The 26,180-nt window shown below is 40.9% G+C and overlaps 3 protein-coding genes across 3 annotated transcripts; all 3 read left to right on the top strand.

Annotated features, from left to right (window-relative positions):
- Positions 1–306: 306 nt before the first annotated feature.
- Positions 307–5,967, top strand: LOC140076613 (uncharacterized). Its single transcript, XM_072123217.1, has 7 exons — positions 307–438; positions 1,668–2,179; positions 2,258–2,343; positions 4,067–4,123; positions 5,374–5,515; positions 5,618–5,725; positions 5,840–5,967. Exons 2-7 carry the CDS (start codon positions 1,678–1,680, stop codon positions 5,950–5,952), a joined length of 1,008 nt encoding a protein of 335 aa, XP_071979318.1. The 5' UTR covers positions 307–438; positions 1,668–1,677; the 3' UTR covers positions 5,953–5,967.
- A 637-nt stretch (positions 5,968–6,604) lies between these two features.
- On the top strand, positions 6,605–8,304 carry LOC140076431 (uncharacterized). Its single transcript, XM_072122961.1, has 2 exons — positions 6,605–6,713; positions 6,968–8,304. The coding sequence occupies exons 1-2, from the start codon at positions 6,605–6,607 to the stop codon at positions 7,726–7,728; spliced, it is 870 nt and encodes a 289-aa protein (XP_071979062.1). The 3' UTR covers positions 7,729–8,304.
- A 5,590-nt stretch (positions 8,305–13,894) lies between these two features.
- Positions 13,895–20,941, top strand: LOC140076812 (uncharacterized). The gene is made up of 2 exons (XM_072123538.1): positions 13,895–14,063; positions 17,626–20,941. The coding sequence occupies exon 2, from the start codon at positions 17,732–17,734 to the stop codon at positions 19,256–19,258; it is 1,527 nt and encodes a 508-aa protein (XP_071979639.1). The 5' UTR covers positions 13,895–14,063; positions 17,626–17,731; the 3' UTR covers positions 19,259–20,941.
- Positions 20,942–26,180: the final 5,239 nt, after the last annotated feature.

Below are 26,180 nucleotides of genomic sequence, written 5' to 3'. Positions count from 1 at the left end.
AAACTGCTTTATGGATTTGCAGCTTCTGCCCAGAACTACAAGTCCCAGCATTCCCTTCTAGCTGCCAAGCTGATGCACTTTTACAAATGCAGAATTAAAGCTTTTCCATGTGATAAATGTAGATAACAGATCAGTAAGGAAAGACTAGAAGACGCATCATCACAGGAAGTGTCATTTCCCCGCACCTGAGAAGCCTCATTGGTAGCCTCATTGCAAGTCACCAGCACAGCAGCATGATGGTCATTGTAGTCCTCCAGTAATCCAGGCCTGTATAAGATAAAGGAAACTAAACTACATTTCCCAGAAGTCTCCATTCCTCGCCCTGTGTCCGTCCACAACCCAACTACCAATGAACGTGGACGGATTACCATATCACTCCGCCTTCCAGCACAGATCCCTCCGCCCACAAGCCTTGGCTGAGTCCTTGATTACAATAAGGTAGGAGATGAATTGTGTGTTGTGGGGGAATGTTGTTATGTTGTCACATTGCAGCAGTTGGCCATAAAGTGCAACATCACTGCATCTGTGTGTCACTGTGCAGGGCACAAGTTATATTCTGTGTATAGTGTCACTTGTGTATTGTACTCTCAGACCACAGTGAAATTGTTTATGTAGCTTCATGTGTTGGATGTGGGATTATCACACTGGGAAACTGCTACACCACTAAATTTTGCTGTCACAGCTCACTACCACTATAATCCTATAGTATGGAATGTATATATCCCAAATACTTAATGTGATCGCATTCCCTTTAAATCTGTAAACTCAGCCACCATTATTCCGAAAGTAGAAAGCAAAAGACAAGCTAGGTATTTGGGCCATATATGTACTAAGTCCAAGGGGTCCCAGTAATCAGCCCCCCCTATTCTGTGTCTAGTAGAGTAATTGTAGATTTAAAGGGATGTACCAAGGTTACAATGACATGTATGTATGTATGTTTGTGCGTCTCATATTTATATATACGAGACATACGCACAAACGTACATACATGTCATTGTAACCTTGGTACATCCCTTTAAATCTACAATTACTCTACTAGACACAGAATAGGGGGGGGGGGGTCTGGCTACTGGGACCCCTTGGATCTAGTTCCTCCTACAGTGATTGTGCAGGTTTGCTCCTTTTGTAGCTTTATGAGGCTGCTGCAGACCATGTTTCTTTAAGCGGTTGTACCTTTTTATATAATAATATATAGCGCCATCAAATTCCGTAGCGCTTTACAAATCAATATTTTGGCAAGGTTGAAGCAGACAAACTCTTATTTATTAGGACATAAGATAAAAGCCAGAAGTACAGTCAGGTAGGAACTTGATTACCGACTCGTTTTGGCTTGACCTTATAAGCCTTAATAATAGACTATCTATGATTAAGACTCTTTAGGTCAAGCTGAAACGCGTCGGTAGGAGGAACTAGATCCAAGCAGAGATATATCTATCTGAGGATTTTCAACATAACTGATTCTTCAAATTTCCACAAGATAAACTGCACTGATAATGTTATTTAAAACCTTTAGATTTCCTACTATTTCCATTATCGTATTTTAATCTTAGAGTATCTGTGCTGCTCTCCTAGTGGTTATAAAGGAATTTTCGGAATTAAAAATTTTATAAAATTTCGCCACCTTTTGGTCTTCTCACTTGTTGTGATCTTGAACTCTTTGTCTCTAGATAAATCACCATGACTAAGTGTATCGTGAAGAATTGTCACAGTGATTCTGCATGTGACGGTGACGTCACATTTCACAGCTTCCCGAGCTCCCTCCACTTGATAAGACTGTGGCTCCAACAGACGGGCAACACGTTCGCTGACATCGATACAATGGCACTGAATGTACTGCAGTCCAGCAGACTCGGGCTTTATCAAATCTGTTCCAAACATTTCTCGACAAAAAGTTATAAGTTCAACGGCACCAAAATGATCCTTAAACCGGATGCGGTCCCTATGGTCTTCTTGGATGTGCCAGACCTCTCAGATGTACAAGATGACTCCAAGGCTCCGTCCTGCACTAAAGCACAAACAGAAAACATTTCTCGTGTCGACTCTTCCATTTCGCAATCTCTTGCACAAGCGTTTCCATCATCCTTAAAAGGTCTGATGGAGTCTGAGGAAATGCAACATGAGCTGACGTTGACTGGCAAGCTAATGGTGGACAAGGCCATTGGCACTGATCCGCACTGTGGTAAGGAGGGTGGTCCCATTCAGTAGTGTTATGTGCCCATATCTGCTATAATTTTCTAACTTTTTTTTTTTTTTTCAGATTTCATAGAAAACAAGAAAGAAAAGTTAATGAATAAAAGACTCTTAAATTTAGCCATGGAAATTATCTCCTTGCTGACGGGAGAGGTGAGAGAGGTCTTCCCAGTAGACTCCTGTAATGATGGTATATATTAAATATATGTGGGAATGGTGCACTATCCATATTTAACCAGCTGTTCCATACAACCTCCAGGGAGTCAGTACAAAATGGCGCCATCCACTGTGTATTGGCCATAGTAAGGTATTGCAACTTGGCTCCCTGTTCACTTTATAATAGGAGTTGAGTTATAGTACATCTGCACCGCCAATAAATGGTGAATGGTGTCATCTGCCTCTGCTTTGTGGAACAACTGCTTGCTGCAGGATTTGCATATTGGAACCTTAAAGGGGACTTGTCATCAGGAAGGTCATTTTTAAATGATGGTAGGTTCCAGTAGCCTGTAAGGCAAGTTGGCCTTTTAAATAATGGCACATATCATCTTCTCCACGGGACCTTCTCGTTCATCACCCTGTCCCTCCCTCCACTTGCATCAGCTTACCACCACAAGCAACGCTCATTTGAATTGCCCTGCCTCCTCCCTCATCGGGACTCTCCACATGCTGCTGGCAGGGAGCCAGGTAATGTTAAAGGAAACCTACCATTTGATTTCATGCATTAAGAAGCAAACATACCTTGAGAATGATCTAGCTACACTGATGCAGGATCATATCTTGGTTAATCCCTGAGATCAGTGGATTTGCTGAAAAAAAAAAAAAAAAAAAAAAAAAAAAATTATAACATTCAGGACCTTGGGAAACAAATGGATGTTAGTCAAGCATGACTAATCAACCTGAGCTGGATCACTCATATACAGTAGTTGGTGGATGGTGCAGCAATTGATTAGTCTGCCTTCAGGCACAACCCAGTGATTACATCATCCTCTCCTGCAGAGAAAAACCTGCTAGGAGAGGTGCTGAACCAAGCTGAAGGAGCCATAGAAGCAACACAGCTTCTTTATCATAATGTTATAATTGGTTTTTCAGCAAAACCACTCTGCTCAGGGATTAACCAAGATATGATCCTGCATCAGTGTAGCCACAGCATTCTCAAGGTATGTTTGCTTCATAATGCATCCAATCAAATGGTAGGTTTCCTTTAAAGAAACCATTAAAAAGCAGTCAAATTATTTAGATGCACAACTTTCTTTAAATCAACATGCCAGAGGCTATTGGAACCTGTCATCATGTATAAATTACCTTTAAAGAGGACCTGTCACTCTAGTGCTACCCCATTTTTAGCAGTGATGGACTGCTAGCTTTATAGGAACCCTAGGATAAAGCTAGCAGACACTGCAGCGCCATACCCTCGGAACACCGGACCAAGCTTACAGCGGTCTGGGATATTCATGAGGGAGCGGTCCGAGGCGCTGCTTCTGCCCCTACTCCATATGCCGGTGGTGACTGCCGGGCTTCATTCGTCAGTCACCGCTGGCCTATGGTGTGGGAGGGGCAGTCAAGGGCAGAAGCAGCGTCTCGGACCATCCCCTCATGAAGGGTATTGTGCAGCAGTGTCTGCTAGCTTTATAGGAGGGTACCGATAAAGCTACCAGTTTATCAGTGCTAAAAATGGGGTAGCGCTAGGAGCTGCTTACTTTAGAAAGCAGATCCTAGTTCATTCTTAAGGATTGGTCTTTCAACACTATAATTGTACTTGCTTGCAATCACTTAAATTCACAAACTGGTGCAGTTTATTTTATTTTGCACTTGGTATTGTCATACATAAGGCTATAGGTCAGGATTTGATTCTTAAGCACATCTGTTTCTTCTGTAGGAATATGTGATGGTGAAAAAGAATTCCTACCCACCCAGCAGTACAGAAATTGGAGAGGTGAGTATTTTCGTAGGTAGCGGCAGTAAGGAAATGGAGTACCCAAACCTAAATGGTCTATAGGAAAAGTTATAGCCAATGTCCATGTTGAATAATGCCTATGAATATCCAGCTGCCATTAAAATAAACCTACCGTGAGGAATAAACTTATTAAGGTAGATCCAATGGTAGGTTCCTCCCTCTGTCCTCAGACCTAAACTATCTAATCCTGATCTTTGCCAAATCTCATCTAAACTTTATCTGGCTTGTATGCAAATTATTGTCAGGGGCTACGGGGGGCATGGAGTAGACTGTCTGTGCTTTGGGATCAAAGGCTACTTCATAACACAGTAGCTGTATTAGGAGTGCAAGTAGGACATGTAAGAAGGTGGAAGTGGTCTATTGTTGGGGTCCAAAAGGATGGTGCACACAGAGGTGAGTATACTAAGAAGGTGGGACAGCAGAGGCTACTGGAGCAGGGAGTAGCCTTTGGTCCTAAAACTTGGACAGGCTACTCAATGCCCCAGTAGTCTTTGCTGATAATTTGCATATTATTAAGATAAAGTTTATATCAGGTTGGGTAATATAAAAGGATTATAGGGGGCTAGTTGAAGGCTGAGACCAGAAGGGGGGAACCTACAATCGTATCTACCTAAATGGAAATCCAACATCAGAATCAAGCTTGGATACAGAAGGGGCACTTAATAATGGATCCAGGCAGCATGATTGTGGTAATCTTCTTTTCTTTGTGATCCTCCTTATAAAATCAACTTTTTAAATTATGCTTATGAGCCTGAAGGACTACTTAAGCTCTTCCTAAAGCCCCTCCGCGCTGAAGATTCACGGATTGTTACACTGCGCAGGAGCACTCCAAACTGTGTGCTGAAACTTCCTCTGCAATGCAGTGAGATTACAGCAGGCGGAGGGAGAGGGGCGAAGCAGCCTGTGAATCTGAAGCCCGGAGGGACTTTGGGAACCGCTGCAGTAAACTTTCGGGCTCATTAGCATAATTTTAAAACTCAATTCTAAAAAGGAGGCCATGGATAACAAATATAAGAAGATACCACAGTCACGGTGCCTGGATCTATGTAAGTGTCCCTGGTTTATCCCAATGGATTTTGATGGTAGGTTTCCAGGATAAAGATAACACTGACCAATTTATGGGAACTGTATCTTCACTTTCAGAAGTGTCCTAATCCTACTAAATACGTACACATTTTGCACACCATTTTGGAGTGATATCCTTATTAAAAAATAAAACGTTTAAATAGCAGGTACCTCTAAAGTGTGGTGATGTCTCGGTCTATTTCACCATGGAAGAGTGGGACTATATAGAGGAACACCGAGACCTTTATCAGAAGGTGGTTATGGAGAGTCCTCAGAGATCCAGCACCCCTCCCCTAGAAGAACCAGGTAAGAGCTGGTTAAATTTGGGCTATATTTCACATATCGGGGAACTGGTGCACAGGGCCTGTCCCAATGCTAATATGAGAATTTTTTTGGTTTATGTATTAGAGATGTGCACTGAAGAGATTAAGGCTGTTGTGGTCACTGAGGAAGAAGATGGCTGCCAAAGCACATCTGAAATTGAACCAGTAGATGAATCGACCAACACCTATGCAGGTAAGTGATTTTTATTTATTTTTTTTGGATTCATTTACCAGTCACCTGTTATTTTATACTAGCCAATGGGATAAATGTTATTCTTGGGTTACAATGTGTGTGTCGCTTTCATAGGTGACTTCTGCACTGACGCTGTATCGATTGGTCATGTAGCAGAAGAGTCGTATGTGATGAATTCCTGGGAAACTTCAGTTGTCCATGAGGCCACCTGCACAGGCAAGTTTTGAGAATGTGTTGGGGTTTGCCGGTAAAATCAATGCAACATTGACTGTACAAATGTGTCTGAACATTCATTGTACTCTGCCCCTGGAACATTTTGGAAAGCCCCTGGGGGGGCAAGAAAAAGTCTACTGCTTCACCTGCACACGAGGCACAGGACCTGCTTCAGTCAGTCCATGGTCTCCTTCCTCGGACATCTTAATTGATCTCCCATGATCCAAGGAGGCCACTGTGTGGCCTCATGCCCCTCTGGTGCTTCAGCCCTGGAGCAACTTGGGAACTGAAAGCAGGGTTGGTAAACTTTTGTCTCTAATGGTTTTTCCAGAATTCTTGGGAAACCCTTTAATTTTATGAAGTGGTTCTCCTAGATCAGTGATGGCAAGCCTTTTAGAGACCAAGTGTCCAAACTACAACAAAAACTACTTATCGCAAAGTGCCAACATTAGCAATTTAATCAGCACCTTAATTGTACCCTGCTTTGTCACAGCTTTCAATTGTATCAACATCATCCTGTGGACACCAATATAGTAGAAAGAAGGGGGAGAAATTCAGATTATTGTAGCTTCCCTCCAGGGTCCCCTGGAGAACTGTGGGACCCAGAGCAGGATCTCCTATGATAATCCAGATCTGTCCACTTCTTCTCACTCCTGTTGCTTGAAAATGGCACTGGTCTGGGTGATGGGAATTTCAGGAGGCCTTGAGTGTTGTCTAGTGAAATCTGTGCTCTGTGAAGACCTGGGTGCCCCCATAGAGGTCACCTGTGCAATAGGTTCGCTACCACGGTCCTATATAATTTATATACAATAGTTGCTAATTATTGTCTTCCCCCGGTGTTACTGCTTATAATATATCAGTTTTTTCAGTAAAAGGTATGGCTGAAGTATAAAGAATGAGTGGGAGCTTTGGAGACCTTTCACCTTGATTCCTTTTACTTTTATTTACGCCATGATTTCAGCTTTTTAATTTAAAAGATGTGATGAAACGCTTGAAGCTATGCTTTATACTTCTGGATCTCTCTTTTAGAGGAAGATCTGCAAGAAGATTCTTACACCTTGTCCTCCTCCTCATCAAGTAACCTAGCGAAGCAAACCGCAACCTCATTTCACGGCCCACAACTAGAGGACAGCGGAGAAAATTTTCCAATTGTGTCACCCAATCATGCTGTGGACAATCTCGCCTATACATCTACATCAGAGCAATGTGAGGAACAAGCATGGACGGCCTACGGTAGGTACGTTGGAGACTCCAGTTTCACAGAACATCCACAGATTAAAGAAGAAACCGATCAATTTAACTATATATATGATGAAGAACCAGCATATGTCGATCCGAATCCTGCCCGTGTTTGTGAAGAACAAAATCAGCTGTTTGAGACCATGAACTCTCTTCTTGTACATCAGCTGTCCCATGGCCCGTCGTCTTCAGTAGACAAGCCCTACGCTTGCAGCCACTGTGACAAGCGGTTTGCCAAAAGGTCTCACCTGGGAATGCATCTTAAAACTCACACAGGAGAGAAGCCATATGCCTGCCCGGACTGTGGGAAGAGATTTAGTCGACGGTCCAATATGGCAACGCATTACAGAACACACACTGGAGAAAAGCCATTTGCTTGTCCGAAATGCGGTAAACGTTTTACCCAGAGCTCGCACATGGTGACGCATCAAAGGACGCATTCTTCAGATAAGCTCTTCAGTTGTCCCGAGTGCAAGAAATGCTTCTCAAAGTGGTCGTACCTAAACTTCCACCTACGAACTCATGGAATAGAAAAGCTGAGCGTGCCGTGATTGGGAGAGCCACTTCTTGGTTTGGAAGACTTATCACCTCTACCTTTTGTATCTCCTGAAGTGATGGAGCTGTACGCAGGACTTGTGTTGTGCTCCTGAAGATGCTGTAGGAGCTGGTGGGACACAAATCTTTTAGACTTCCTGCAAAATTGCATTTTCATTTACAGAAAAAATGACTCTTCTGGAAGCCGAAATTGCAAAAAATTGGGTCTTATGGCTTCCCAAAAATTGTCGAGTTACATTCAAGATGTAAAGAACATAAACAGACGGCTCTGACGTCCGTATGAAGGTTTCCTGCCTGTGTCTGTTCCTGGGCTTCTTCATTGTGGACTCGTTTTATTTTGTGGCTTAAATAATATTATTGTTTGATAATTCTGTTTTTGTCATCACAGCATACAGCATGGACTCTCATCATCCACCACTAGTTGGCTGTATCACAGTATTTTCCATATGCTACCAAGTTGGAATATATGTTGACTCTTTAGCTATGTTATAAATAATTTTCCATTTCACATGTAACAATCAAAAAGTGCGCACTCTGTACAATTGTCCTCACGTAAAGGTCTTTATCATAGACTGGGCTTTATTTCTATTTTTCTGCTTTTTTTATGTTCGATGTTTGAGGACTGATCTTTGATTTAAAAAAAAAATCATTAAAAACACAGATTACATAATTTTTTTTTTTTTTTTTTAGTAAGAATATAGCAACAGATATGAATACATGTAGAATATGTATTCTAAATATGGTTAATTTATCGCCTCCTTGCTCTGTTTCCTTATATATGACCCTTTAGCAGTTGCATTTAACTCCAGGTCATGTGGTCTCCCCCTGCCAAAAGTCTGTGGGTCATTGCTTCAATGACCTTGTAGGAAGTGTTGGACTACATACAGTGTCAGACTGGGGTTCCTTGGGCCCACCCTCCATCAGCTTCTAGAAAACAGACTCCAAATTAGTGGTTATTCTGCTGTACCTCTGGGGTCCAGAACTGGTTTAGTGCCTGGGCCGACCGGAGGATCCTCTGGTGAGCCAGCCCAACTACATATCTGCTACTCTACTTAAAGAACATCTACCACCCCTCTTTAAGCTTTTTATTCCCTTTATTCATTTCAGAATGAAAAGGCTTTAAAAACTATGCAAATGAGCCTGAGGTGCTCCAGTCTCCATTAACACCTATGGAGCCCAGAGCCCCTCAAGGTCATTTGCATAGTTTTAACAGCCTTTAAAAAAAAATGCATAAGAAGCTAAAAGAGGAGCTGGTCCTGCCAGAGGGGGCATGCACCAGCATGTAAGTGTGCCTGGTTTACAATCCTTCATCCTTGTGGTAAATTTCCTTTTAAGAGATTCAACCCTTAGTCACAGCTGCTGCACACAAATATTACATGTGCCATTGTTAAACTTGTTTAATATCCTAAAGGAATACATTTTGGCTCTCTTGTAAGTGTATGCTTGCATAGTTATTCTCCAGTGAACAATAAAGTTTGGAGGAGGGCAGGAGCAGTTTACAGTTTGTGGTAAGATGGAAACTTTGGTTGTTATATTTTGTTATAATGCTGTGGTATCTAACGCCAAAATGTTAGAAACAACACTTTTAATCCTGTTAGCTACAAACTGGGGCTTCTTGGACTGTATTTATCCAATTGTTTTTAGCCAGCGCTTCCATTAAAAGCTCCTTTGGACTGAGATGTGGAGGGTAAGGCCAAATATGTGTGCGACGGGGGCCTGTATATTGGTCTGATGCCATGAACTGAAGGTATTGCACAGAACGGGAATCCTTGCATCATACAAAAAAAAATGATGCAAGGACTCCCTGTCTGCCAGCCAAACTGCAGCCCTGACACTAAGAGGTTTTATAGTACCAGCACCGAGGTTTGGCTAGAAGATTTCGGTATAATGCACATTCCTGTGCAGTCTGAGGGATCGGACCAATATACAGGCCTATTTCCACAGGCTGCAGCTGGCCTATGGCTGTACCTTTTTTCACCTTTTTCTCAAAATAGTCCTCATATATTTTTTTTTTTTCCCCCCAGTGTGTAATGATTAAACATGATATTGCCATATTTTAGTGTAGTGGTTCTGTAGCTCCAAATGGTAAAGGGCATCTACCACCAGGATGAAGGATTTTATGCAAATGTGCCTGATGGGCTCTAGGCTCCATAGGTGTTAATGGAGCCTGGAGCCCCTCAGGTTCATTTGCTTACATTCTTACAACCTGTCTTCTCATAGCAAATCCTGTTGCTACCTCTTCCCCCATGTATGTGACACACGTACAGTATCCATATGGTGTAAGATATGACTTATAGAACAGGCCTCGGTCTTTTCTTTCTTCCATGACCCACTTCGGATATCAATGTGCCCATAATGGATGATTATAACAGTAAACCGGGTCAACATTTGTACCCTGATATGTCAACAGCTACTTGGCCATAAAGGGAACATGTCACCTCTGCCATGGGCCATGCACCTAAAACACTATATACCTATACATTGGTATATATGGATCCAATTGATGATCTTCCTACTCTTCTATGCAACACCTTTCCTGTACAATCGACTTGTATTCCTTCTTTGGTATTTCGGCTATGCAGTCAAGGAGGCGGGGAGAGCGCTGTTATCCAGTCAAGCTCCCTCTGCCTCCTGTGGCCACTGAGCCTCAAATCACCGCCCCTCCACTACACCCCTCATTTCACACGTTGAGGGCGCGTTCACACGTTGCGTTTTGGTCACGTTTTCATTGCGTTTGAAACACATATACAACAGTTGATGAGAGGTGATTTGCCTAATTACATCGCTGCTAACATTTCTGTTTACAAAACGCATCGTAAACGCGATGTCAACGCATGCGTTAACGCGTTAATGCATGCGTTTTGTTAACGCATGCGTTAACATTGCGTTTAGAAACGTAAACAGTAATGTAATTAGGCAAATCACCTCTCATCAGCTGTTGTATATGCGTTTCAAACGCAATGAAAACGCGACCAAAACGCAACGTGTGAACGCGCCCTGAGGGTTGTCGTTCTCACCAGGTCAATGATATTCACAATACCTGTCAGTGTTTCTTTTGTTTTGCAGGTTGTTATATATGTCTATGAGCTCTGTGTTATGATGGAAAAAAATAAATATACAGGCAGGTTTGTTCTTAAGTCAAATTTGTATGCAAGTCGAAACTGTATATTTTTATCATTGTAGTTCCTGACAATTTTTTTTTTTTTTTGCTCCAGTGACAATTGGAGTTTTACATTTTTTTGCTGTAATAGGACCAAGGATTATTAATAAAGCTTCATTACAGACACCTTACAGCTGATTATTGCAGCCTGAGACTATAGTAACATCCAGAGAGCTTCACCAGAGGTCACAGTGGGCAGAGGGGTCCGTCTTTATATAGGGGTCGTCTGTAAGTCTGGAGTCCTTAAGTAGGGGCCTGTAAATTATAGAAGTTTGCATTCATGCGTTCTAGTTTTATAAATCGGGAAAACTAACTGGTTCCAAAATAACCTGATCACTAAATAATACTAATAATTTCCCATTATTTTGAGCATCAAGAGTTCTACTCTCCCTGGATGTCTCTTTAAAGATGGCGTCTTTCATAAGGGGGTCACTCCACAGTTTCGAATTTTCTTTGCCGTTCCCAGTTCTCTCAAGCAATCAATGTCATGATTTCGGATCTTTATTGTCCAATGGGTTTTGATTGACTGCTCCAGCCTAGGATCACCCATCTGCCAAGCAAGAGCCTCATTCCTGTAGCCTGCTAATATATGCTTCATTAAAGGGGCATTCTCTCGTCTGGGAATTCACATTCAGTTTCATTAATCTGCCGTTTATAAACATTTCTTCAATTAGATGTTATTAAAAAAAATGTTCCTGTGTGAAGATAATTTCTCATAAATGTAGTGATATGGTCCCTTAGAAACAAGACTGTGTCCTTGGATACGGCCACCTCTGCTGGAGGGATTGCACAAGGAAACAAAAAGTTTCTGAATATTAAATGTCCGAGGAGTTACTCCAGGTCCTACAGCCATCCTGTGGTAATAAACACTGTGTCCACGTGGTCGGGCATGGCTCAGTCGCGCATAACTGGTCACCACTGCCAAAATGTGAGGTGGTCGTATCTTGTTTCTAAGGGACAACATGACTACATTTATGAGAAATTATCTTCACACAGGAACAAGTTTTTTTTAATAACATCCAATTGAAGAAATGTTAACATATAGCAAATGCATTAAATTAAATGTGAATGCCCAGATGGGAAAACCCCTTTATATATATATACATACAGGCAGTCCCCGGGTTACGTACAAGATAGGGTCCCGAGGTTTGTTCTTAAGTTGAATTTGTATGTAAGCCGAAACTGTATATTTTATAATTGTAGATCCAGACAAAAAAAAATTTGGCCCCAGTGACAATTGGAGTTTAAACATTTTTTGCTGTAATGGGACCAAAGATTATCAATAAAGTTTCATTACAGACACCTTACAGCTGATCATTGCAGCCTGGGACTATAGTAAAGCATTCAGAGAGCTTCATCAGAGGTCAGAGGGGTCTGTCTGTAACTATGAGTTGTCTGTAAGTTGGGTGTCCTTAAGTAGGGGACCGCCTGTATATATATATATATAATTTCAAGGCTGGTTACACACAAGTAAGTTTGATCTATCAAACTGACAGCGTGTGCTGGCTGGAACGTCTGGCCCGAATGCTAAGCTACCAGAACTAAACTCAGTATGTCATTTCAGTGCCGGTTGCTCAGCGCCGGAGATGGATGTTCCAGCCAGCACTTGCTTCAAATTTGATGCACACTCGCTTGTGTGCAACTGGCTGAAGGTTTTCTGCACGCAAACGTGTTCATCCTGTGGAAACGGATCCATATAAAGGTCGCATTCCATAAACTGAACACACTGCACAGAAATATGATGCAAGGACTCCCTGCCTGATACAGCTTTCCTGCAGGTAGAGAGTTCTTTGCAAAATATTTCCATATAATGCAAGGACTCCCATCCTGTGCAATATGTTCATTGAGCTAGCATCCGCGTCTGTTTCCATGAGCTGAGCACGTTTGTGTGCATCCGGCTTATACCCAATATGCTGATAGGAAACTCAATATGCTATTAGTAGAGCACTAATAATAATGACATTTGCTCAGTAATGGCGCAGCTAGAGATAAAATTCTAAATATTCTGCAATCCGTGGAAGGTGTCCTATTACAGGGGTTTCTGCATTGATGGCAATGATTGCCCATCTATAGGTGTGTACACAAGATTGTGGAACTCTTATAGATATGAATTGTACTGTATTATGTTATGGATAATTGGCAGGGACTAATAGGGGGAGATTTGTGGCCACTTCCCCTTGTTGCGCAGGATACATCAAGTGGCTTAGGTCGGACCTGGCATTGTTTGACAAAACAATGCAGGTACGTGGGTGGGAACAGCTGATGCCAGCTCACTTCACTGGCCGCTGTGCCCCTCTATGCTTCCTTCACGCCCACATAGTGTGGAGGTGGTGTAGTCGCTATTGTGTCATACCCTAGGAAATTTACCATCAACATCAATCATGATAAACCAGAATTACTTACTCATATATCCAGGCACTGTGACTGTGGTAATCTCCTTATATGTTTTATCTATGGTCTTCTTCCTTCTAAAATCAACTTTTGATGCTTATGAGCCAGAGAGGCTCTGGGTGTTACACTGTGCATGAGCAATTCCCCTTCCTCTGCTGCAGTAATTATTAGATCAGGCAGAGGGAAGGGGAAGTGCTGAAGTAGCTGGGGGGAGGGGAGACAGTGTAACAGCCTGCGAAGCTACAGCACAGAGGGGCTCTGGTAACATTAGCATAATCTTCAAAGTTGATTTCAGAAGGAAGGAAGCCATAGATAAACACAATGAGGATTACCACAGTCATGGTGCCTGGATCTATTAGTAAGTGTCCCTGGTTTATCCTTGCTTTATCATGAGGGTAGATTTCCTTTTGAAGTAAAGTTTATTCTAAAGTCTGTAGTATAAAATGGCAGGATTAGTGTTTGTAGATGGTCTCCTTATAGTGTAGTATAGTGAGGAGCTGTCGGCACACACAGTGCTCTGTGCCCCCGGGTCCCCCCTTCCTGTGCACTGGTCAGCAGCAGCAGGAGAACAGGAACCAGGTCAGTGCTGTAGGAAGTAGACGCGCCGGGCGCATGCGCGCTGGCGGCTCCTCGCTGTCTGTGCTGGATGCGTTCCCCCTGCACTACATGACCCATGATCCTCAGCGAGGTGCAGCAGCTGCTGACTTGTTGTGATCGAAGTTTTTAGGTGACTTGTATTGGAAATGTGTCCGATGATGGGATCGGTGATGATCTGCTGATGTGAGTGGCGGTTATACGTGTATTGGGGGTGGGTATGGATGTATATGGGGATGGGCAGTGCTGATGGATGGAGGGCACTGCAGCCAATCACACCACAGCCTTATATGGGGGCACTTGTACGTATATACTGTGTATCTATATGCAGCCTGTATCACTATGTATATGAGTGCACGTATATACTGTGTATCTGTCTGCAGCCTGTATCACTATGTATATGATTATACACATATACTATGTATCTGTCTGCTGTCTGTATCACTATGTATATGAGTGCACGTATATACTATGTATCTGTCTGCTGTCTGTATCACTATGTATATGAGTGCACGTATATACTATGTATCTATCTGCCTGTATCACTATGTATATTAGTGCACGTATATACTATGTATCTATCTGCTGTCTGTATCACTATGTATATGATTGCACGTATATACTATGTATCTATCTGCAGCCTGTATCACTATGTATATGATTATACACATATACTATGTATCTGTCTGCTGTCTGTATCACTATGTATATGAGTGCACGTATATACTATGTATCTGTCTGCTGTCTGTATCACTATGTATATGATTGCACGTATATACTATGTATCTATCTGCAGCCTGTATCACTATGTATATGAGTGCACGTATATACTATGTATCTATCTGCCTGTATCACTATGTATATGATTATACACATATACTATGTATCTGTCTGCTGTCTGTATCACTATGTATATGATTATACACATATACTATGTATCTGTCTGCTGTCTGTATCACTATGTATATGAGTGCACGTATATACTATGTATCTATCTGCCTGTATCACTATGTATATGATTGCACGTATATACTATGTATCTATCTGCAGCCTGTATCACTATGTATATGAGTGCACGTATATACTATGTATCTATCTGCCTGTATCACTATGTATATGATTGCACGTATATACTGTGTATCTGTCTGCTGTCTGTATCACTATGTATATGAGTGCACGTATATACTATGTATCTATCTGCCTGTATCACTATGTATATGAGTGCACGTATATACTATGTATCTATCTGCCTGTATCACTATGTATATGAGTGCACGTATATACTATGTATCTATCTGCCTGTATCACTATGTATATGAGTGCACGTATATACTATGTATCTATCTGCCTGTATCACTATGTATATGAGTGCACGTATATACTATGTATCTATCTGCAGCCTGTATCACTGTGTATATGATTGCACGTATATACTATGTATCTATCTGCAGCCTGTATCACTATGTATATGAGTGCACGTATATACTATGTATCTGTCTGCTGCATGTATTACTATGTATATGATGATACACATATACTACGTATCTATATGCTGCCTGTATCACTGTGTATATGATTGCACGTATATACTGTGTATCTATCTGCAGCCTGTATCACTATGTATATGATTGCACGTATATACTGTGTATCTATCTGCAGCCTGTATCACTATGTATATGATTGCACACATATACTATGTATCTATCTGCAGCCTGTATCACTATGTATATGATTGCACACATATACTATGTATCTATCTGCCTGTATCACTATGTATATGATTATACACATATACTATGTATCTATCTGCAGCCTGTATCACTATGTATATGAGTGCACACATATACTATGTATCTGTCTGCTGCATGTATCACTATGTATATGATGATACACATATACTACGTATCTATATGCTGCCTGTATCACTGTGTATATGATTGCACGTATATACTGTGTATCTATCTGCAGCCTGTATCACCATGTATATGATTGTCACCGTTCAGCACCTGGGACACATTGCAGAATTGCATTGAGGATGGTTATAAGGCTCCTCCCATTTTTCCTGCAACATAAGTGTTCTTAATACCAAGTGGCTTAGATTACTGTTGAGTAATGGTTATTAAGTATTACATTACATGACACTAATGCATGATGTACAAATAAACCCAAGATATGTAACTTTTTTAAAGGGGTTTTCCATAGCAGATAAACACTGCATACTCTTTACCCCCCACCAAGCAGCCGTACATAGTATAGTGTCTGTGTATGGATTTTGCAGCTCAGATCCTTGCACTTGGCCATGTGACGAATGATGTACATGACATCGCTGGCCATATCCGTCATAAAATGGATAACAAGCATAAGAGACTGGCACACAGGGCATGGTAATCAGCCCCATTGACTGTGGTGCACTGTCCGACTGTGCACCAGGAGGCCCCTTTCAGTGCAGAATTTTGTGTTGCGCAGGTCTGCCACCTGGTCATTCATCCTTAGAATCAGGTGCGCCTTATAATCCAGGGAGCCTTATATATGAACCTAGACGTTTTAGCATTTATTGATGGTGTGCCTTATAATACGGGGCGCCTTATAGTCCGAAAAATACGGTATACGGTATACGGCTACAAAAATGCATACAATCAGCCTTCCTTTGATCTCGGTTGAAATTAGTCGATATGAGCGGACACGGATACCGCCACAGCCATGACTAGTTGGTAGGGGAGTATAGCTGCCTGATTGGCTGCCTTATAGGTGGAGCTTCACATGAACATTGTAAAAACAGACGTAAAAATCAGTTTTTTCACGCCCAATTAGCTACTGTCTGGCATCCGTTTTTTTACAAATCCTCATCAACTATTAGAAGTGCCTGAGAGCAAAACTGTTCCATGTTGCTTATGACAACTAATCAAAGCTTAGCTTTCATTCTTTTAAACTGCTGTGAGAAAATGAAATCTGAGCTTTGATTGGTTGCCATGAGCAAATTTAAATACTTTTGCTCTCAGACACTTCTGATACATTTCACCCTATCCTCCGATCCTTGAAAATTAGTTCAGATTAGGACACACTCCACTCTTTTAAGAAAACCTCCCATGAGGAATCTGCTATCAGAAGTAGATGTGATGGTAGATTCCTCCTGCTGCCTCTGCCCTAATCTGTCATTTAATAATCCTGGGACCTAATTTCTTTATTTTAGTAATATGTAAATTACCTGCAGAGGCTTCTGGGGCGTGGAGTAGCCTTAGCTCACAGTGCCCGGCCAGGCTAGGACACACCCCAGTAGCCTCTGCAGTTTATTTACATATTACTAAAATAAAGTTTTTAACAAGTTAGGTTCCAGGATTATTAAATTACAGATTAGGGCAGAGGCAGCAGGAGGAATCTACCATCACATCTACTGCTGATCATGTGAATGAAACCTTAGTGTGCCCCTTCACTTCCACATCATCAGTGTAAGCCCTTTCCCAGGTTTATTGTTTCGAACCAGTTCTGTATTAACCCTGTTGCACACGAGTGACTTTCTACTCCCTCTATGCATTTGCAAGATTTATCGGACCGAATCTAAAACTGTTGAACTGACCTCTGCATTTTAGGTCAGTTCAGTAATTTTAGTTTTGGTCTAGTAAATCCAGCATGGACAAAGTTTGTCGAAATCAAATTTACTTGTAGGTAACAAACATTATTTGAATGGTAAAGTAGTTTTTTATGTATTTATTAATATTACATTTTTTTGTGGATTTTATTTTCCTAATAGATTGAAGATGTTGCTGTTGTTTATACACTGGATCCCGCTGTTCCTGTCGTCGGCAAAAGTTTTAATTGCCAATGGACCATTGACCCACTGAGGGACTATATTACTGATGACAAAAAGATCAATGAAAAAATATTCTTACCCATCAAAAATGAATGAAAACTATTTTCCAGGACCCTTGAACCTGACCTTACATAAATATCACTGTAACGAATGTGGGGAGAGCTTCAGTAGAGAATCTGCCTATATATCCCATCACCTAACACACACCATAAAAACGGAAGAGTCCTCTCCCACCCATGTTACGGATCAGGATTATTCACCTCCGGCTTTGGCAAAAACAGAACCAGTCCAGTGTTCCGAATGTGGAGAATATTTTTCATCCCTTTTTGAACTTCATGTGCATTTTAAAACCCACACAAAAGAGCGCCCCTTTCCATGTACAAAATGTGAGAAACGTTTCAATTGGAAGTCGAATCTGAAAAGACATTTAAAGATTCACATGAAGGAAGACCTCGTGATCACTCGATGTGTTACCGGAGAAACGTGGGAGGAAATTGAATCTGAACTGAGACCATTTCCTTGTGCTCATTGTGGGAAGGGATTTGCCTGCATCACATCACTCAAGAAGCACCAGAAGCTCCACACGTCACAGGGGGCGTACGCCTGCCCCGAATGTGGGAAACAATTCTCTTCGAGTTCCAAGGTGAAGAGCCATCTAAAAACACATTCTGGTGAAAAACCATTTCAGTGTATGAAATGCGGCAAACGTTTCGGCTGGAACTCTAATCTAAAGAGACACCAAAGGGTCCACGCCGGAGGAAAAGGATGCATCCCATTCAATGGTCCTTCAAGTTCCAACATGGACCCTCAAACTCTGAATGAATGCGCGGAGCTATTTACCAAGAACGTCTACTATGTGAGCAACGACGAAATCCACACCGTGGTGAAGCTCTTTCCCTGTTTAGAGTGCGGAAAATATTTTAATAGTTGGTTGCAACTTAAAAAGCACCATCGGGTCCACGCCAAACACAAGCCTCTCATTTGTGATGAATGTGGGCTGACGTTCTCCTGCAAATTTAAGTTTCGCAGCCATCAAAAAGTTCACACAAGAGAGAAACCATTTAGGTGTCTCACATGTGGAAGATGTTTTGGGTGGAAGTCGAATCTTACAAGGCACCTGAAGGTTCACGCCAATGAAAAGCCTTTCGTATGTCAAGAATGCGGTAGGAAATTTTTGTGGAGCTCGAATCTCAGAAGACATGTGAAAATCCATTTAGGACAAAGGATTGCTGCGTGTCTTCAGAACAGGTCAACTCTGATCTACAAGAAGATCAGTCCCATTGCAAACAAAATGGTTCAAACGAGGTTTAGAGAAATTGCCCAGCCAAGTCCTGACGGTTGTTTTATATCTCTTTCGGGGAAGCCGCATAAAATACACATAAGAACGAAGCTGTATGGTTGCATTAGATGTGGTAGAAGATTCTGCTCCTATTTTAATCTTTTCCTTCACAGAAAGGTTCATGTATGGTCCAAACCATTCACGTGTTCTGACTGTGGCAAAAGGTTTTCGACTAAAAAACATCTCCTTCATCATGGGAGAATCCACAACTGGGAAAATGTTGTCATTATATGAGAAGGAACCTCGTTTTATTGAACTTTTAACTTCTCCTTTGTTCATATTGCTTGAAAAGGTCCATGTAGAATTTGTGTTTGAAGGCCAAAAACCTTAGATTTTTTGGATGTGAGATTAATGTATTTATGTATTTGTTGAAGTGGTGAATTTCATAAGATAAAAAATGGTCACGTCGTTGGTAAAATGTCCACCCTGTAGAAATCAAGCTGGGCTTCTAGTGTCCATTTTAGGTGAGTTCCCAAGGTATTTACATTGAGAATTTTTTCATTTGGGTACACGGCCTACAGTGTACAGTCTTTGGCATTCACCATATGTGAGACCCCAGTCTGGCAGTGTAGCAATTGAACAAAAATAATATTTTTTGGAACCTCAGCACTTTAGCATTGCTTACAGTATTATATTAAAAGACACTTTGTTCACCCAGTGTCTTTTTTTTATTCTTCCACTGTTTTTTAGAAATTTTTTGCATGGTTGAATCGGTTGACATTCACCAAATTAAAGTTATTCTACAAGCCTTATGATGGGTACCCTATACTTTTACTGTTCCAAAGATCTCTCCAATGCAAATAAGCTTGTGGGTGCACTGGGGGTGGGGCTGTGGCTGGAGGGGAGGGGCAGCACTTGTTTCCTTATTTCTGAACCCTATTTCGGTTGGAGATGTCAGAAATAGAATTGTTTAAATGGGCAATGCTTAGGAATGATGGGCAGCATAGAAAGAAACATATGGTGTACCAGCAGGCAAGGGAATGCACACCCTTGCACCATAAAGCTCATTGACCTTTTATGGTACTTTATCTAAAGGTATGGAAACCTTACAAAGTATGCTGGTTTTACTTGTGAACTGATTTGGAGTCAGTAGACTTTCTTGCACCTTTTAAGGAAATTTTCTGCTAAAATTATATTTTGACATTTTAAGCCTAAAATATAAGAAACACTGCACCTGCGACTTAGGTGATGTAAACGCTTGTGAACCTTGGTGTGGCTAAGCACTCCACAATTTTTTTTGTTTTTTTTATGTGTGCCTAATCCTTGTATCCTTCATTCATGTGAAAGCAGACTAAAACTGTGCCAAGGACGGGACTCCGAGCATCGTATTAGTATATGATGCAAGGAATCCCTGCTTCCCTGTAGGTCAAAATGCCATGGAAAATTTTATTTTGTAAATATTGTGGAAAGAAGCGGAAAGCCTTAAAATGTGTACATGAATTAATTGGGGATTTGGGGATTCAGTTGTTCCCGGGCTACTGCAAGTTTAACACACTTCTTTATGGAATATTACTAATTTATTTTAACTTGGTATGTTTTTATATTATTTTTGACTCAAGCTAATTAAATATTTTTAGCAAATATTTAATAGTGTCCATTAAGCTAATAAAGGTTATTTTTTTCAGTTGATATATTTTGAAGATCTAGTCATAGGATAGAAGATCAGTATCATACAGGTAGTATTTGTCATTCCCACCTATTATCTGAGGAATCCAAGAATAATGCCCTCTTTTAGATGGGCTTTGTTAATGCAGCTCAGTTCCATTTAAGGGTGTTGTCATTAAAAGGGTAAGGTAATGTCATCTATACATGATCGATGTGGTTCCTATAACCTATCTGGAGAACTGGGGTCTGCTGACCCTCTTCCCATGGCAGGAACATACAGAGAGTTTGCAGCGCACGCACACCGATTTTCTTTCAAGCCTACAGACTTGGCTGCAGAGTCAGGGGTTGTAGACCTGAATGAGAGTGCCGCGCATGCGCTGCAAACTCTCTGTATTTTCCTGCCATGGGAAGAGCTGCAAGCTCTGTACATCCCGTACAGATGAAGAGGGTCAGCAGCCTTCAGTTCTCCTTGTCTATTTTCATGTCTATCCTAGATTTGAATGGAGAGTGGAAGCGCATGCGTTGCAAAATCTCTGTTCAGCTAGGCTGCAGAAAGGTATCAGCCTAATCAGAGCTAATCGAAAACTAATGACAAAGAGGGAATTTGGTAGACATCCTGACTGACAACTCCACAGCGATTGAAGTAATCCTTAGGGAGATGCCACACATGGCGTTTTGAACCCGTTTTTGGTCCGTTTTTTAAGCAGTCCATTGAAAAACGCATGTTTTTTGAAAACGCATCTGTTTTTGACCAGTTTTAATTAAGATAATTGGGAAAACCTGTCAACAACTGATGCGTTTTCAAAAACCGCATGCGTTTTTTAACGGACTGCTTAAAAACAGACCAAAAACGGGTTCAAACGCCATGTGTGGCATCACCCTTAGGCAGTACATCCCTAGCAGCCAGTCTGTTTCATTTATTATAACCGGTTTGGCTCCATTCTGACTGCAGATACAGGAAAAGCAGCTTGTAGTAAGCAAACAAAGCCGTTCTCCATCTCATCCTGTATTACTAAGCTGATATTTGTAAAAGAAAATCAAGGCTGAGAGCCTGTAAGTATGTAAGTTCCTTACATCTCGTTATGTGCTAGGATGAAAGTTGTAAAATTTTGTTCTTAAGAGTTTAGAATTTTGTTCTCCTGTTTTAATAAACTGACTATTTGCTAGTTTGTATTATGTGGAGTTTCATTTTCTGTAATCAAAAACAAAAAAATCCAAAAAGATTGATCGTGAAGATTCATTAAATACAGGCGGCGGTCCCCTACTTAAGAACACTCAACTTACAGACAACCCTTAGTTACAAACGGACCTCTGGATATTGGTAATTTCTTGTACTTTAGTCCTAGGCTACAATAATCAGCTGTAACAGTTATCACAGGTGTCTGTAATGAAGCTTTATTGTTAATCCTGGTTCTTGTGACAACCCAACATTTTTAAAATCCAATTGTCAGCGAGCAAAAGAAATTTGGCTGGGGTTACAATTATAAAATATACATTTGCGACTTACATACAAATTCAACTTAAGTTCAAACCTACAGAACCTATCTTGTAGGTAACCTGGGGGCTGTCTGTATTGAAAAGGAGTAGATACATTTTATTTAAATTATTTTTTTTTTTTTCAATACATTTTTTTTTATTTGTTGGAAAGACAGAGCAGAACCATGGGGTTTGGGTTGCCACCAAACAGTAATGTTTGGTGGCCACCCACACCCCTTGGTTCTGTTCTGTCTTTTGTAATTTAGGTCTGTATGCTATCTGTTGGCTCTAGACCCAATGTGCGGCTGGGCAATTCGACAGCAGGCCCATTTGATGTTGAATTGTGCTACAACCTGCACCAAGAATGGGTGCAGGTTACAGTTAGGGAGCCATTGTGGGGCACCCCCACCCTGTTTCAGCCAACTTTGCGGTCCAGCACGACCCATTACATGCTCCTCTGAGCCCACTTGGCATCGAAGTGTTGTAAGGGGAAAAAAGTAGCAATTTCTTGCAGCTTTACCAAGGCTTGTACTTCATTACGATCTTTGATAAATCCCCTCATTGTTTTTTTCTCATTTGTGTTTCCTTAGTTGATGATAGAAGATAATAGATCCACAAAAAAACGGACAACAGAATTATACAGGGTTACGTACAAGATAGGTTCCATAGGTTTGTTCTTAAGTTGAATTTGTATGTAAGTCAAAATTGTATATTACGGTATATAATTGTAGGGCAAGACAAAAAAAAGTTTTTGTCCCAGTGACAATTGGAGTTTAAAATTTTTGTTGTAATGGGACCAAGGATTATCAATAAAGCTTCATTACAGACACCTTACAGCTGTTTATTGCAGTCTGGGACTATAGTAACATCCAGAGAGCTTCACCAGAGGCCAGGAGGGGTCTGTCTGTAACTATGGGATGTCTGTAAGTCGGGTGTCCTGAAGTAGGGGACCGCCTGTATTATCAGTGTGTAGTCCCTTTTTTTATTTTTCAGATGATGCTGGAAAACCAGCTGTTTTGCCATTTAATTTTAGGCAACCATTCAGAAATGAAGAAACGGGCATGAATACACATGGATCACACATGGACTACCAACGGGTGCAATTTTTGGCAGTTTGTGTGATTCGTTGAACAGTCTCACTAGCATGAAAGACAGTCAATTGGAGAGTCGCACTTTATTTCTAGAAAAAACGTAAAAATTTTTTACTAGATTGTATTTATTTTACTCTCATAAAAAAAAAAATCTGGTGGCCTGAACTTTTAAAGATAACAATGACATTTTGAAAATTTTTTTTTGGTCCTTTTTAGATTTTTTTTTTATTGCATTTTGGGGCCCGGTGACATTTTTTTTCCCCAGATGCAGCACTGTCCGTGTATATGTTGTGCAGTCTCTACTCTAGAATCGAAAGGTTGCCTCAAAGAGGTTAAAATGGTGCAAATCTCAGCTAACAAGCTTTGTTAACCAAATGAGGCAGTGGGGCAACGGGGCAGTCAAATGAGTCTACAGTGGCGGCTAATGACCTCCCGTTAATTCCTGGATTGTGTATAGGACAAGATATACAAACAAGGATAAACACACACCCGGCCGGAGAGGAGAATAGTCAGCATGGAGGTAATAGGACACCTGTATCGATGACAGGAGAACAATTAATACAGAATTGCAAAACTCTTTAGAAAATGAACTGTCCCATCACAAAAAAAAGCCCCCCCCCCCCCCGCTCCCTCTTCTGTGTCCGTCTGATTGTTTTGCATGGGAAGGAAGAGCCGTTTTCTCTGTATATGTGACAAGAGCTGCTCAGCTTCATATGCAAACTTCTGGGACATTCAAATGACTAGAAGTTAATAAAAGGCCCATGTAGGTCCTAATATCCGACACAGATATATACAACCTCATCTTAGAAGCATCTGCACTGATTTCTGATTGAGGACCTTCAGCACTGCTCCGACCGCCAGGTAGGTTACCAAACTTTTCTGAGGAACTCCCATGTCTTTATATCTAATTTTGGTGGCACCATATTGTGCACATTGCCTTTTGGGCCATGATTAACACCATATCATATTCTTCCCATTGAAGAAAAAAAAAATATTTTTTTGATTTTCTATTTTAAAGGGGTTGTTTAAGCTTACAAGACAGTGCCATATATGTCTATGGGTTGTGTGTGGTGCTACAGCTTGGCTTTATCAAAAGAGAATAGATTTGAGCTGCGATATCATACACAACCTGCTGAAGCTGTTTTTGGGAGGGAGCAGCTATGTTTTTGTGGACCAATTATTTTTTTTTTTAATTTTTTTTTTTTTTTTTAAATAAACAGGGATATGCCTCGTTCGTTCTTGGTAAAGAGACACAGAATGGTTATGGGGGCCACAGGATGGGGGCATCTTGTGGATGCTGAAAGAGGGGATCTATATGTCCCAGGTAAGTTTTTCACCAAATGAAAGTGGTATCTAACTATAGGGATTGAGTTTGTTGTTGTTGTTTTTTTTAATACATGCTTCCATAGACAGTAGTAGTATCATAGTATAGTATCATAAGGGCCACATTTGCCTACTTTTTATCAATTATTGGATTTTAGCTTTGTACCAGTATGGATAAAGGAACCAAAATCTTTTACCATATTTTTTGTGTGCTGGAGAAGCAAATTTCTTCCCTTTGAGTAGTATCATAGTATCCTATTAAATAAGTTTGGAAATAGACATCAGTCCAGCAAGTCCAACCTATTAATCTTATATTATACAGTGTTCATCCAGAGGAAGGCAAAAAAAAAAAAAAACATACAAGGGTTAATTGGCCCAAACTAGGGAAACAATTATGAACTATATCCCCGCTAGAAGGGGACTGGAGTAGATTTTCCCCTAAATCTGCAACTTTAACCCCTTACCGACATGTGACATAATACTACAAAATACTCATGGGCTGAGCCCTCTCTATAGCCAGTAAGTCTTTGCTGCATATTGCCCGCAATCGGTGCCAGAACCGATCGCGGGTGTTTTCCCGCTGATCACCACCGGCACATGGGCATCGCCATCTTGCCGAGGATCGTTGCTCCCCATGACGTCATCGGGGAGCGGCGATCCATAGCCAGTATATGGGGATTTTCCTCCTTATTCATTACAATGTGCTGATTGGGTTCTCCGGAAGCCCCGAGGCTGCTTCGTGTAAACCCATTCATTACAATGTGCTATCAGCACATTGTAATGAATGAGGAGGAAAATCCCCATATACTGCCATACTGTAGTATGGCAGTATATGATAGGATCTTACAGACAACCTAGGGTTAAAGTACCCTAAAAAAATTGTAAAAATAAAAAAACCAAAAACTCAAATCATCCCCCTTTCATAAACACATTAGGTATCAACGCGTCCGAAAATACCCGATCTATCAAAATATAATAACGGTTTTACTGCGTTTAACCCCTTAATGGAAAAAAGCGCCCAAAGTCGAAAATGCCACTTAGAGAATAAAAAATTCTATAAAAAGTGGTCGTACAGTCCTAAAAATGATAACATTGTAAACGTCATCAAAAGCAGCAAAAAAAGACACCTCCCAAAGCTCTGTATACCAAAGTATAAAAAAAAGTTATTAACGCCAGAAGATGGCAAAATCCCCAAGAATTATTTTGTACAGGAGGTTTTAATTTTATGTAAATGTATGAAAACATTATAAAACCTATACAAATTTGGTATCCCTGTAATTGTACCGACCCAAAGAATAAATTCATTTGGGGAATACAGTGAAATTCGTAAAATCCAAGCCCACAAGAATATGGCACAAATGCGATTTTTTTACCAATTTCACTGCATTTGTAAATTTTTTTCCCGCTTCCCAGTACACGCCATGGAATATTAAATACCAACATTTTAAAGTGTAATTTGTTACGCAGAAAATGAGCCATAACATAGCTCTGTACATGTAAAAATAAAAAGGCTATAGATTTGTAAAGGTGGGGAGTGAAAAATGAAAACGCAAAAACGAAAAAAGGCTGCGGCAGGAAGGGGTTAAAAAAAAATTGCACACAATAACAGACCAGAATTCACACATTCATTTCATTAAGATTTTAGGTGCATTCATTTCATT

The sequence above is a fragment of the Engystomops pustulosus genome, chromosome 9, assembly GCF_040894005.1.
Source record: "Engystomops pustulosus chromosome 9, aEngPut4.maternal, whole genome shotgun sequence".
NCBI lineage: Eukaryota > Metazoa > Chordata > Amphibia > Anura > Leptodactylidae > Engystomops > Engystomops pustulosus.
Note: the sequence above shows the minus strand (reverse complement) of the source record. Positions and strands in the feature narration are given on the sequence as shown.

Excerpts from the sequence above, each read along its gene's own strand:
- LOC140076812 (XM_072123538.1), top strand. The coding sequence starts at position 17,732 with ATGACAAAAAGATCAATGAAAAAATATTCTTACCCATCAAAAATGAAT.
- LOC140076431 (XM_072122961.1), top strand. The coding sequence starts at position 6,605 with ATGGCACTGGTCTGGGTGATGGGAATTTCAGGAGGCCTTGAGTGTTGT. Across the intron at positions 6,714-6,967 it reads AGAGGTCACCTGTGCAATAG|AGGAAGATCTGCAAGAAGAT; the intron begins GTTCGCTACCAC and ends TCTCTCTTTTAG.
- LOC140076613 (XM_072123217.1), top strand. The coding sequence starts at position 1,678 with ATGACTAAGTGTATCGTGAAGAATTGTCACAGTGATTCTGCATGTGAC. Across the intron at positions 2,344-4,066 it reads TCTCCTTGCTGACGGGAGAG|GAATATGTGATGGTGAAAAA; the intron begins GTGAGAGAGGTC and ends TTTCTTCTGTAG. Across the intron at positions 4,124-5,373 it reads GCAGTACAGAAATTGGAGAG|CAGGTACCTCTAAAGTGTGG; the intron begins GTGAGTATTTTC and ends ACGTTTAAATAG.